At 33.9% G+C, this 12,858-nt stretch overlaps 4 protein-coding genes across 8 annotated transcripts in view; 2 read left to right on the top strand and 2 right to left on the bottom strand.

Annotated features, from left to right (window-relative positions):
- Nucleotides 1-2,804, bottom strand: part of LOC115244872 (TOM1-like protein 2) — a 6,148-nt gene extending 3,344 nt beyond the window's left edge. For all 3 annotated transcript variants that reach the window (XR_003885446.1, XM_029822875.1, XM_029822876.1), the window contains exons 1-6: nt 2,339-2,804; nt 1,912-2,081; nt 1,306-1,587; nt 949-1,209; nt 483-783; nt 122-242 (exon numbers count right to left, since the gene is read on the bottom strand). Coding sequence is in view for 2 of the 3 variants with exons in the window: in XM_029822875.1 (XP_029678735.1) it covers nt 122-242; nt 483-783; nt 949-1,209; nt 1,306-1,587; nt 1,912-2,081; nt 2,339-2,393 (1,190 nt within the window). In the remaining variant the exon portion in view is untranslated. The remainder of the gene's footprint in view (nt 1-121; nt 243-482; nt 784-948; nt 1,210-1,305; nt 1,588-1,911; nt 2,082-2,338) is intronic.
- LOC115244871 (N-acetylneuraminate 9-O-acetyltransferase) lies at nt 2,759-6,978 on the top strand. 3 transcript variants are annotated; one of them, XM_029822873.1, is made up of 13 exons: nt 2,759-2,992; nt 3,073-3,175; nt 3,282-3,425; nt 3,657-3,753; nt 3,828-4,086; nt 4,178-4,435; nt 4,520-4,728; nt 4,839-5,060; nt 5,151-5,472; nt 5,565-5,804; nt 5,867-6,157; nt 6,276-6,494; nt 6,594-6,978. In XM_029822873.1, exons 3-13 carry the CDS (start codon nt 3,311-3,313, stop codon nt 6,717-6,719), a joined length of 2,358 nt encoding a protein of 785 aa, XP_029678733.1. In that variant the 5' UTR covers nt 2,759-2,992; nt 3,073-3,175; nt 3,282-3,310; the 3' UTR covers nt 6,720-6,978. The 3 variants fall into 3 exon arrangements, with proteins under 3 accessions (XP_029678733.1, XP_029678732.1, XP_029678734.1); XM_029822872.1 differs by having other exon boundaries at nt 4,520-4,755; XM_029822874.1 differs by lacking the exon at nt 6,276-6,494 and having other exon boundaries at nt 4,520-4,755.
- Nucleotides 6,979-7,037: 59 nt separating this feature from the next.
- On the bottom strand, nt 7,038-8,653 carry LOC115244881 (mpv17-like protein 2). Its single transcript, XM_029822886.1, has 3 exons — nt 8,339-8,653; nt 7,824-7,985; nt 7,038-7,741 (listed from the first exon to the last, which is right to left on the bottom strand). Exons 1-3 carry the CDS (start codon nt 8,339-8,341, stop codon nt 7,328-7,330), a joined length of 579 nt encoding a protein of 192 aa, XP_029678746.1. The 5' UTR covers nt 8,342-8,653; the 3' UTR covers nt 7,038-7,327.
- A 116-nt stretch (nt 8,654-8,769) lies between these two features.
- Nucleotides 8,770-12,692, top strand: LOC115244880 (DNA replication factor Cdt1). Its single transcript, XM_029822885.1, has 6 exons — nt 8,770-9,678; nt 9,745-9,994; nt 10,130-10,466; nt 10,556-10,741; nt 11,301-11,548; nt 11,649-12,692. The coding sequence occupies exons 1-6, from the start codon at nt 8,912-8,914 to the stop codon at nt 12,018-12,020; spliced, it is 2,160 nt and encodes a 719-aa protein (XP_029678745.1). The 5' UTR covers nt 8,770-8,911; the 3' UTR covers nt 12,021-12,692.
- The last annotated feature ends 166 nt before the right edge of the window (nt 12,693-12,858 follow it).

Genomic DNA, 12,858 nt, shown 5'->3' with positions numbered 1-12,858 from the left:
TATATATATATATATCTTTATACTGAACTATATATAGAAATATTATTCCATTAAAACAATTTCCTTTGTTATTATAAGAATAACAGAATTTTAATCATACAAACAAAATAAAATATAATACCTATTCTTTGTTGTTTCATATGTTGCATTGCGCGATTGTGCAAACATATCAAATTCATCATTATCTCCTTCTTTTTTCTTCTTTTGGTCCATTTTGTTTTTATCCACATCTTCAGCTGCACCTATTATTTGGAACAAGATAGAATAATATTTATCTCAAGGAAAGAAGATAGATATAGCCACACATGAAATATAGAAAATATATGAGCAAATTATATATATATAAATAGAATTTAGTGCAGCACATAAAAAAATGTTCAGTTTACTGTGCTCTAGCCGCTCACGAGCGTTGGCACAATCTTTACCGGACACCCTGTATATTGTACAATTCTACATCAAATTGTTTTAATTTTAACGCTTACTGATTTCGCTCATCTGTTTTGTCACATCCTGCATATCTTCAGACAAATCTATGAGCGATTCCGCTTCTCGTTTAGTAAGAGCCGGAGTCGGTTCGGCATTCGGTGGGTGTCCGATCGCCTGAGCTAAGATAGTGCTTGCCGGCATTTGCGCCTTATTCTTTGTATAACGTGAATAACGAAGAAATAGATTGTTTAATTCATCGTTAATGCGTAACAATTCCGCTGTCATTTCGTCATGGGCCAGTTTACCAATTAAATCGACAACACGCTCTTGCATTGCCTTACATGTTGAATAAAGTTCCTGCAAATATTTTAATGTATTATAAACTTTTTCGTACACATTGCTGGTTGTAAAAATATAGTCTCACAAAATAAGAAACATATATATGTTTATATGAAGAAAAATGATTTAAAACTTTATAAACAAATTTGAAACAAAAAAGAGAGATGCTTATAAGATTCATACATTTAATAGCTCAACATCGGCGGAATCTGGTTGTTGTTTACTTTGATCTGGGCTTGTAAAGTACGCCAACATTTCCGATAATACACGCATGTTTCCTTGAACGACATCAAGCTCGCTTTGTAACTTGGCTAGCTGTTGTTCATTCAACTGATTTAACTGCCCAACAGATTGTGATGTTTGAGGGGGTAAATGTGTTCCCAAAGAGGCAGGCTGCTCACATGTAGTCAGAGTTGCTGGAATTTGCTCTGTTTCAGGTACACTCTGTAAAAATATAATTTAAAAAAAGAGAAGTTATTTTTAATTTGATAAAACATAGAGAATAGTCTATATTTTATTTAAATAGAGGATGTCTCTCACTCTTTCTGGCGTGATAATTGGCGCCATGGCATCCAGATCGGTCATCGGGAACTGTATGCCTTTTATCTTCAATTCTTGATAAACCTGCACGACACCTTGAGTATGTGGTTGATGACGGAATGTATCTGCCCATGTTTGGATCAAACTTAGAACTTTCTCCTGGACTGCAGTTGGTGGTTCATTTTTGGGACCGATTAATTTAACTAGGTCCTGCACAAATTCTCTTGAACAAGCAAGAGCGTGAAAGCGTTTTCCACAATTCTTCACGCATGTCTCCAATACCTGTTACATATGAATGGCCTCACTATTTTCACAATTATGTAATATGTTATAAATTATGCTCTTATTCACAGTATTACAAAAATACTATTATATTTATGTCATAGATATAACAACACATGCTAACTGATCTAATTGACACTGATTATATAAATTGACAAAGGTCAAAAATGTCAATGATGCCTAATTATGTCATTTACAACATTATGTTATAAAGATACATGCATGATGTATCTTACAGTGACTTATATGATATTACATGAAACAAACTAGATCATATTTATCATATCCGATCATATGATTCTATCATTATAGTTTAATACTAACAGTAAGCGTATACATGACTATAGTATAATTTTTGCCGGCCGCCTGATTGAGCCTGCGTTTAATCGCTTTAATAGCATCTTTCGGCCCGTCCTCAGTTTCGTTTATAATATCACATATCTCCATGTTAAGCGTCCAATTCTCGCTTGGTAAGCTACCATCTGTAGCGGACTCTGAAATGACAAAAGAAATACTGAAGACGAGGTACACAAATAAAACTCACTATCGTAGCTTATCTAGAGCAATATTGGTACGTGATAACGCTTTTATTTACAGTTAAATTAATCCGTTAAAATGGAAGAAAATATGTAGAATATATCATGTTTGGAGTATGTACAAGTTCTTAGGGTACATAAAAAATAAAAAGGATATAAATACCCTCGATGTAATTCAACTCGCGACGTGGGTAAATAAAAAAAGATAGACTCACCGATCTTTTGCCCTACTGGCGTGGAAAAGGGGTTGCTTACTCCGAAAAGTGACATTTTCTCGTGGCGCGTAGTAAGACCTGCCTTGTCAATCGCCGCGTTTTCTCACCGTCCGCACTCGCTCACTCGCATACGTATATGGGAAACGCGGTCGCGATAATCGCTCGACGCAGCGATGACAATTGGCGCACACTGACAATTTGTCAATTTCGCGTAACACCGATTGACAGAATCATATGATACGGTACGCAAAACGCCGTACGTATGTACATGCATACATACAAGACACGGAATCGCGAATGTCACGAAACCGCGCGGCCACCAATCAGCGCTGCGCAAGATAGGTGCGAAACGCCCTTTAAATACGGTCCCCCATACACGTTTCACCGTTGCACTCGTCGCGAGTGCAGGAGGTGCAGTTGAAAGACGAAGGCCAGAAGAGCTCTCTCGATCTGCGCGTCATTCGCTCCGTGATGATTCACTCGCAGCCAGCGTGCAGTATGGTAATGTAGGTAGTAGGTAGTAGGTAGTAGGGTAGGGACTGCATCGCGTAGAAAATGAGAACCAATCAGATGCATTATCCGGCACGGCGTTATGACGTTATTTTGCCGCACTAATTGCGAATCGTGCCGAATAATTGGTATATATTTTCATACGTAAGTATCATTTCGCCGTCCGCGTTTGCAATTGATATATTGAACGAGAAATATTTTTTTTAACTGCGATGATATTTCAGGTAAACGACGGCGATTGAAATTTTTGTGAGTTTATCATCAGCTGATCGCGATAATTGCAACGATTTCCATGTGAGGGAAAAACATCGGATCGCACACATTCAGGTATATACGAATTTTCATTATTCAAATAAGTATATACGTACCGATAATGCGCGTAAAGCGATATAAATGCAATACTTGATTATATAAATGCCGTTTTATTTCGCAGTGTCGATGTAAGCTACGCCAGACTCCTTCATGACATCAGCGGAACATTTTATTAGTCTTATAACAGTAGCAAGTGCAAAGAAATTAGCTACTGCGCTTGTTATCTGTTTTATTATATATCATGGAGTCATACATCTTATTTATGGTATAATAGAAAATAATTTTATCTGATTAATTTATTTATCTATCTTATATGTTATCACATATAATATAAAGTTTTGAGATAAACAATTTTTGTAAATTTTATAATGCATGATTTTATCAAAAACAGTAATATTATTTTAATTCTGCGTAAACTTTTTTTATTATTTTTAAATTTTCTTAAAAATATTTTATTTTCGTCACATATTTCATTGGCAAAAATCTATTTCCACAGGTAGTGATTCTTGCAAATGGCTATTGACAGAAGGTAGATACAAAGGAGATAAAGAATGGCAACCGTACGGTTGCATGATGCATCACTATACACAAACGTAAGATTATTATCTTTAATTTGCTTTAGAGATTAACTTTTCCATGTATAAAGAAGATTTGCATCCTTTTGTAGAGACAGCAGAAGATGTATGAGATATCTAGCTTTTATGGGCCACCATAATCATTTTGTATTCATTGGCGATGCTAGAGTAAGACAATTGTATAAATCTTTTGTTTCGCAATTTATGATTGATGGCAAAGCATCAGATCTCACAGAGTTGCCGGAAAACTCTGACTTGGGCTTTAACGACGGGCAGCTTAAATTAAATGTACAGTTCTTATGGCGACCACGACTCGACAACTCTATGATAGCAAACATTAGAGGCTGGATGGTAATGTGTTATATATTACACAGCGAAGAAATATGTATACGAAATTATATATAATTGGAAATAATAAAATTTCTATAATTCGACATTACAGCAAACGGAGGCGCCTAGTGTAATCGTCGCGGGTTCTGCCGCAGCTGTGATTCTTGCAAACAATAATAGTGATACACAACTCTACTCGGCATACAGCACGAGTTTAATTCGGCTGGTGCAACCGGTAGATTTTCTGGCTAAGAAAGGATCTCGATTTCTCTGGCTCTTGCAGGATCCTGTACTCAAGGAAAGACTGCCTGCTCAATTGTCGAGTTTGGACAACAAACAGATCAACTTGTGTAATAAAGCGGCCGAGAAGGTAATATATCGATGAAATGTAGTTCACTTGACAAAATATAGAGGAAAAAAATTAATAAATGTTCTATAATCGCCGCGTACACAGATATTGTCTCATAGTGAGGCTCATATATGGCAAAGTAGCAAACTAGTCGGTATGGGTGTTTTGGAACAAAGTCCAGATGGTTATTTGGCTAGTCCATTATCGCTCCGTCATAAAGTTCAAATACTATTAAATACATACTGCAATGATCATATGAATTTCGATGATGGAAGCTGTTGCAGTTACCCCGAACCGGCGACTACTCTACAACTGTTAAGTCTATCTGCGCTTGCATTATTGTAATTAAGTATTTAATTTATTATTTATATGTTCTATATAATATATTTTCTTTTCAAAGAAAGTAAGTGATAATCTGTTATAGTATAACAATAGGAGGAGGAGTGTGGTTATACAGAAACATGTGCAAGTATCGTTCTGAAATATCTTATTCTCATGTTACTGCTGAGGAAGTAGAGGATACAGAAGAAGCAGGTGCTTCAGAAGTTATACAAATTAAACAACCTGAGATACAAGATTTCTATACTCTTATTACATCATTGGCCCTCTTTTCTATTATATTAACATATTTTTATTTATGCGATAGGCAAGTAATGACATACTTAATATGAATCTGTAGTTTTATCCTTGTTATATATTTTTAATAATTTTCTATTTTCTTATTTTTCACTTACAGAACAAATTTCTTTATGAAGGAGAATAAATATTACAGTGAGTTCAGTTTCTGGTTACCACTAGGATATATCTTGGCTCTTGGATTATTTTTCACCGAAGATCGTGAAAGAGGACCAAGAGTATTAAATAGAGAGCAAACGGATGAATGGAGAGGCTTAATGCAAGCGGTTGTGCTCATATATCATGTCACTGGTGCCAAAAATGTTCTACCGATTTATATGTACTTAAGATTAATTAATTCTGCCTACTTATTTCTGTCTGGATATGGACACTTTTATTATTTTTGGCAAACCGGCGACGTGTCTCTTGTCAGATTTGCTAGAGTATGTATCAGAAAAGTTATACGATTGATAATCTTAAATCGTTAAAATTACGTTTTACGCTTACAGTTAAATATAATTGTTGTGTGTTTTAGGTCATGTTCAGATTAAATTTATTGACAGTATCGTTATGCCTTTGCATGAACAGGCCGTATCAATTCTACCATTTTGTACCATTGGTGTCCTTCTGGTTTCTAGTGATTTACTTTCTGGCTTGGTTACCACCCAGAATATATTCCGGAAGTTTAGCGGAATATGGACCGAGAGCCTTACTGTATTTTGCTTTGAAACTTTTGGGTCTTGTGTCGATAATTACTATATTATATATGTCAGAGGTAATAAGCAACTTTCATTAGAGAATATGTTCAAAGTATAATACCTGTCTTTATCAGTACAGGTATTTTTTGAGAAAGTTTTTGTCACAAGGCCTTGGAAAGCGCTATTCGTGACGACTGACGATGACATTCGCGAATGGTGGTCTCGTTGGAGAGTCGACAGATATAGTGTAGTCTGGGGCTTGACCTTCGGAGCCGGTCTTATCGCACTTCAGAGATTAGATCATATTCCGGGCACTGCATTGTCCTCCGTGCTGGCGTTGATCTCCTTAATAGCGTATACTACTTTCACAATTTTGTGCCACTCTGTATCAGAGTGCGAGGAGATTCATTCTTATGTCGCTTTTATTCCGGTAAATTCTACCTTCTAACTTCTGTATTATTAATTATTCTTCTATTTTTCTCCCTCTTCTGCTTATTAACTTTTTTATTATTGCTTTATTATATCAATGTTATTTTTTGCTTCATTAGATTATAGGATATATCGCTCTTCGAAACGCATCATTGGCATTACGGGGAAAACATTCTGCACTTTTAGCTGGATTGGGTAGAATAAGTTTAGAGACATTAGTTGCGCAAGGCCACATATGGCTGGCAGCAGATTCACATGGAGTGCTTGTGTTATTACCCAGATTTCCAGTATTGAATTTGTTGGTTACATCTTTCATTTTCATCTGTGCCAGTCACGAAGTAATTATCTTAAAATATTTTTTGTATTAGAAAAAAACATAATTTTTCAATAGCAAAATAACAATTGATTTTTTCAATAATGAAAATTTTATCTTTCAGATTCATAGATTAACACATGTTTTAGCACCATATGCAGTACCAAATGATTGGAAATTAGTAGCTCGCAATTTGCTACTGTTTACAACTGTATTGGTACCTATTGGCATTCATGATGGAATGTTTTAAAAACTGGGAATGTTTAAAAAAATTCTTGCGATATTAATGTACAAGGTATGAAAAGACTTCATCAATTGGACTATCATACATAGGCAAATTAAAGCGATACGATTAATTAGGTAAACATATGCATCAAACAGCTTTTCTTATAATAAGAGATAAGAAAATTGCATATCATATCAAAATATATTAAAAAAATTATTGTATAGCATAAAATAAAATTTTTTTATTTTAGCCATCTTTTATTAGAAATGAATTTTTTAAAGAAATAGCTGTCTTTTTGTTTATTTATTTGTATATTTTATTTATATCATTTACAATTTATATTTATAATTTTACAAACTTATTCAGTTTTAATTATATAATAGATATATATATTATATACACAAAGTATGTACAATATATATATCCAATTAAATATGTTACAATAAATATGTCAGAGATTGAATTCTTAGTCCTGCCTGCAGGGAATTATTGTAAAAGTCACAAAAAACCTGCGATACAAGAGAAGCTTCCTACAAATTGACAAATAAGTTTATTTAATTTGTTACTTAAATTCTATTTCTGTTTGTAATCTCATTCAAATTGTTCTATTAACCAAAATATTATATTAACTATTAACTTCGTATATCGTGCTTTACATGGCTGGTATACACATCATAACCAAGAGATATCATATTATCATAAAGCACTCTGTACCGTGTGGGAAGAAAATAAAAATTAATGACTTGTGCTGGAGGCCATATGACCCATTCAGCTATGTACAATCTATGTGCCTTTTTTCGGACTTCATCTTTAAATTCTGCAAAGCTACTATTTTCTAGTACAGCTAGTGTCAAGAAAAACATACTTATACAAAGAGGTGAGCAAATCAATTGATCTACAACCACCTTTTTTAGAACTGTACTGATGGTGCGTCCAGCCATTTTAGTATCCAAGAAATTGTACCAATAATGACAAACTATACCAATAGACATGCCAGATATGGCCATGTTTCTTGTTCTGATAAAACTCCATCTATCCCATTCACCCTGCAAAGCATAGAGAAGAGTTGTTCGAATGTCATAAAAATTAGTGAATATATGTGATGATATAGGTCTATAATTAACAAACCTTTAATATCTCATAATGCTGCTCTAAAATGTCTCCTGTCCCAGAAAGAGAAATCGATATCCCTACATTCGTATATAGTAAGTTTTTAGGTGAGAATAAGCGTTCTTTTAAGTGATTTATTCTACCAAGAATTAATTCCATTCCTCTGGCAATATTCATTGTCTAAAAAAACAATGAAAATAATGGAAAAGGTAGAATTTATGAGATTCTACTTCGTTCTTATATTTTATATCAAAAGGTTCATTATTTTTTAAGGAGTTATAGTTGTCATAGTTGGAATCTTATAAAATTTAGGTGTAAACTTAAGGTATTTTATAAAACTTTATTGAAATATAGAGGATTGTTTGTGTATCTCACATATAATTAAAGTATACAAAGCTTCCTTATAATTATCATTTAAAAGTATGCTTCCAATTAAAAGAATTACATTTTTGATGTTAAGTAAAATTAAATTGATTCTCCGTTGTGAGAAATTTATCGAATTACTGTTATTTTCACAAATGAGAAACGCTTACCATCTTCTTTCCATAATATACCACTGTTTATTTAGATTTTATTTTACTTGAACAGATTTAATTATATTTAATTTCATACACTCAACACACATGGGAAGCATATTGCATGGGATACAATCATCAAACTCGATATGATTTCCGGCGCTCAAGGTGATATGTGATACTGGTGATAGCAGAAGATGACATTTCCGAGAACTATACTCTCCGAAAATTTCGAATTGATTGACCAATTGAAACCAAGAGAGCAGAGATATTTTTACTTTACTTTTACTAATTGATCAAACAAATGCATCAAACGGAGTGCTGCCTATATTTATAGACTGTACTGAGAGAGACAACAATATAAAGAAATATCTTTCTCGATTAACATTGTTGCCGCCAGAGTTCGTTTCAATATGCAGAAAATTTAACGATCTAAATATACGTCATCATCATTCCCAGTGCTCGACCGCTATCAGCTGATTCACGGCGTTGTTTCGCTGCCGAAGGGATAAAAAGGCGGGATTTCGGAACGAGGACGATATTAACCTCTTCGTGTGCTCCTTATCCGCAATATTACATTCGCAACTTATCATGTCGCAGCCCTTGGTAACGGCGTACTTTAATACGCGCAAACGGCAGGCGTGCGACGAGTTACGCGGTAAGTCTAAGGTTTTGCTACTGGAGCGAGATAGCTCGAGTAGCCAAGCGTTGACATATGCCGACGACTCGGAGCAGATCGCGATGGATGCGAAAGATGAGAGAAAGAGTCCGATAATTGTATTGAAAGATGCTCCCGCGAAGGAGGTCACTCGTGCCAATAAAGCGGTTCGCAATATCCAATTTGATTCTACGAAGGCGAGCCTCGAGAAAACTCCGAACAGGCCCAGAACGCGAGCCATGCGCTCGCGCGCGTTATCCTCCACCGATAGAAGCCAGCCGGATATCAGGGATAGTTTGCTGAAGGCGAACAACGACTCGGAGACTAAGAAAGTGCCCTTTGAGAAGATGGGTACGCTTAGTCCAAAAAAGAAGCCACGAACTCCCACGAAGTGCTCCGTCGTTCCAAAAGACAGCGTAATCGTGGAGGCAGAGAATGAACAATCTGCCAGTAGTTGTCCGCTCACTCCAACGTCATCGAGAAAGATTCCGATGGTGGAGAGACTCGCGAAGAATGATGACTTAAGCTTGACCGAAATCAAAAGCAGAATTCAAAAGTCCTCGAGATTAGGGGAACTGAAAGCTATAATACAACGAATTGCGAATCATGAGCAGTCGCTGGAGCAACTACAGAAGCAAAACGATATTAAGAAACCTGAAATGCAAAAGTTTGAGAAGATAGAACTTGAAATTCCTGTGAGGTAAAAAAATTTTGCTATATACTTAATAGTTGAGTAACATTCTCTTTTATATATATATATAAACAGTCCACAGAAGGGATGCAAATCTCCAATCAAGGCATTGCGAACTCCAACCAAGGATGCAGATCTTTCAAAGACGGCCAGTCCTCAGAGGAGAATTTTATTTGAGCCTAAAGGAACAACACCAAGTCCGATAAAAAGTAGTCCTACTAAGCCATATCAAAAGTATCTGTCATTGGCTGAAAGTGAGATACCTGGATTGGTGTTACCTTATAATTATAGATTCCTGGCTGAAGTATTCAGATGTGTTGATACGGTAATATCCTACAAAGTATTTTACAGCTTGCAACACCCTTATTCTGTATCTTCTCTACTTTAAATACTTTGTATCATTAACATGGTTTAAATCTATGTTTATAACTACAGATAAATTATTTGATCTTATCTTTAGGTTTCAGCAATGTTGTTCAATAGAAAGGAAGTGATAACATTCAATAAATTGAAACCTGCAGTTCAAGAGCTGGTGCGACGTAATTTTACATTGGAACATCTAGCTCAAATAAAAACTATTTATCCTGATGCATATACTTATCATCAAGAGAAGCTTCGAAATTTTGGTTCAGTATCGAAACAGGAGAGATATGAATTAGTTTTGATACCTGTGGTTGACAAAAATAATGGAAGAAATACTCCTGATGCGGATAATGTATTGAAGACTGCCTCTGAAAGTAACATGAGTCCTACAGTACTGCTTGAGAGAAGGAAGAAATTTTATAATATTTTATTAGGTACCACATACATATGTTTTAAATAGATTTATCTATTGGTGAATAGTAATTATATATATTGATCTTTAAATCGCATCTTTTTGTTACAGAGAGAGTGAAAGATGAGCATGAGAAATTTTTACTGAGCTGTGAAAGTCCAAGATTAATGAATATACCGAGAGAGAAAATAACACGCTGGCATCCCGAGTTTGATGTAGAGTCTTGCAAGAAAATTGAACAAGCCGAATTACCGCAATCACCTGTTGTCGAGAAGCCAACTGCTAAAGATGTTCTTGGTAAGAATTACGAGATATTTGCACGAAAATAAAAAGAATGCATAATGAGAAAATTTATTTTTTGTATTGTAACGTAATTAGAATATTCGCGTATATAACATTTTTCATATTATATACATTTATATATATATATAATCATGTAATATGATCTTAATATCAAACACAATAAGTAGGACAAAATATTGCACAATAGGATTAAACAATGCGTCCGCGTATTTGCGAAATATGGTTTTTACGTAGCTTTAATGTTGCAAAACTTTATTGATTAATCAGCATATAACGCAGTTGATATAAAAGTATTGCTTACATGTAATGCTTGAGCAGTTACATTATGCATTCTCACATTGTGGGTCATCAAAAATCTTTAATCAATAAATTAACTCTAGAAAATGGGCTTAAAATATCACTTAAAAGGGATCAAATTATTAGTAGAATATGTAAGCGTCTATCTTGTTAGTGCTCAATGAAACAAATTCGTAGAAGATTAATATTTGTTGATTGAATATTTTGTTTATTTCTCCTGTTTTTTGATAATTGCATTTTTATCTATTTTATTTAGATAAAGCTAAATCTTTGTTCAATTGTGGTACGCGCATGGAAAAAGCATTGCAAAGGCTGGCTGAAGCAAACTTAACTACAAAATCCAAAGACCCATCTTCTACGCAAGATTCTGTAACGCAAACCACAGAAGATGGTATTCGAAAGGTTAATATTACTATTATGGACACTCCACCAATTACGCCATCCACACAAATAAATCATATGAATACACTACTTAAAGGTATTCCCAAAGCTCTACTCGAGAAGGTAAGAATAATCATTGTAAGATAACAATTAACTTTTATTAAAATATATACTTTCTTAACATATATATTGGATCGCCATTCATAAATTGTAACATTTGTAGGTTCGCGCTAGGCAGGAGGCCAAAGCATTAGAAGCAATGACAAGAACGCCAAATGCGGATAAGGAGGCTGCATTATACTCCAGACTTCCCGAGTTAGCGAAGTTTCTTCGGAATATTTTCGTGGCAGAAAGAAAGGGCGTTTTGCCATTGGAGGCAGTGATACAAAAGTTAGACAATTCTTTCAGAATAAAATTAACATTGCAAGAAATGGAAGAGCATATACGGCAATTATGCAAGCTTTTACCTATGTGGGCCAGTATACATACTGTACGGAAAGTGAATTATCTGAAATTAGATAAAAATATTGAACTTGCAAAGGTAATTAAACGATTAGAGATTTTAGCCAATAATAAAGTCAAGACGACATCATGATTTGCAAATTCCACGCAACTGTATTTTAGAGGTAAATATACTTTCTCGAATAATAATAATGAAATCATTGTTTTATGAAAGTTAGGCAAATGCTTAATTTTTATTTAGATTTAGATTGTAATAGATGATTTTGAATGCATCTTTATAATATAATGATATCATCTGTTTCTTTTACACTTTACTTGAGTATTTTTAAATATTGGGAATTATGAAGCATGAGATAAACCAAAAAATGCGAATGTAAATGACATTTTATGTTGCTTACTTATCTATGTTTCCAATTTTATTACACAATTTTTGATTATTATACTTTATTATTGGTTTGAAGAATAAGATTGTGTATTTAATAAAATATGATATCATAATAGAAAAATTGAAATATGAAACTATTTTCATTAAATATGTATATCAATATGTAGTTAATATATCAAGTCAAGAATTCGAGTCAAATCATACAAATATTCTAAATTTTCTAAGTAAGACTACTGACAATGTATGTGTATATGTGTGTGTGTGTGTGTTTTTAATGCACTGCCTTTAATATTATGTTAATTAATAAAGCTATTATAAAATGTAACCACACATATCTATGTATGTGAATATTTAGTCCATATTAAATATCCACACACATATATAGTTAATAAAGCTATTATAAAATGTAATCACACATATCTATGTATGTGAATATTTAGCCCATATTAAATATTCACAGACATATAATTTGATTTGAATATATACAATTATCAATCCAAATCCTTTTGTGCAAATATTTAATTAAATTAAAAATTTAATTAAAATTAAAATTTATTTATTTTATATCTTTTGTTACAAAAAGATA

This window comes from Formica exsecta, unplaced genomic scaffold, assembly GCF_003651465.1.
Source record: "Formica exsecta isolate Colony F162 unplaced genomic scaffold, ASM365146v1 scaffold878, whole genome shotgun sequence".
NCBI lineage: Eukaryota > Metazoa > Arthropoda > Insecta > Hymenoptera > Formicidae > Formica > Formica exsecta.
The sequence above is the reverse complement of the archived record's forward strand: the minus strand, read 5'-3'. Positions and strand labels throughout refer to the sequence as shown.

Bases quoted from the DNA above. Each gene is read 5' to 3' on its own strand.
- LOC115244881 (XM_029822886.1), bottom strand. The intron at 7,742-7,823 runs GTTTGTTAATTA...TATGCTTTGCAG, and splicing joins AGCATTATGAGATATTAAAG to GGTGAATGGGATAGATGGAG.
- LOC115244880 (XM_029822885.1), top strand. From the start codon at position 8,912: ATGTCGCAGCCCTTGGTAACGGCGTACTTTAATACGCGCAAACGGCAG. The intron at 10,742-11,300 runs GTAAGAATTACG...TATTTTATTTAG, and splicing joins AACTGCTAAAGATGTTCTTG to ATAAAGCTAAATCTTTGTTC. The intron at 11,549-11,648 runs GTAAGAATAATC...TAACATTTGTAG, and splicing joins CCAAAGCTCTACTCGAGAAG to GTTCGCGCTAGGCAGGAGGC.
- LOC115244871 (XM_029822872.1), top strand. From the start codon at position 3,311: ATGACATCAGCGGAACATTTTATTAGTCTTATAACAGTAGCAAGTGCA. The intron at 3,754-3,827 runs GTAAGATTATTA...ATCCTTTTGTAG, and splicing joins ATGCATCACTATACACAAAC to AGACAGCAGAAGATGTATGA. The intron at 6,495-6,593 runs GTAATTATCTTA...TTTATCTTTCAG, and splicing joins TCATCTGTGCCAGTCACGAA to ATTCATAGATTAACACATGT.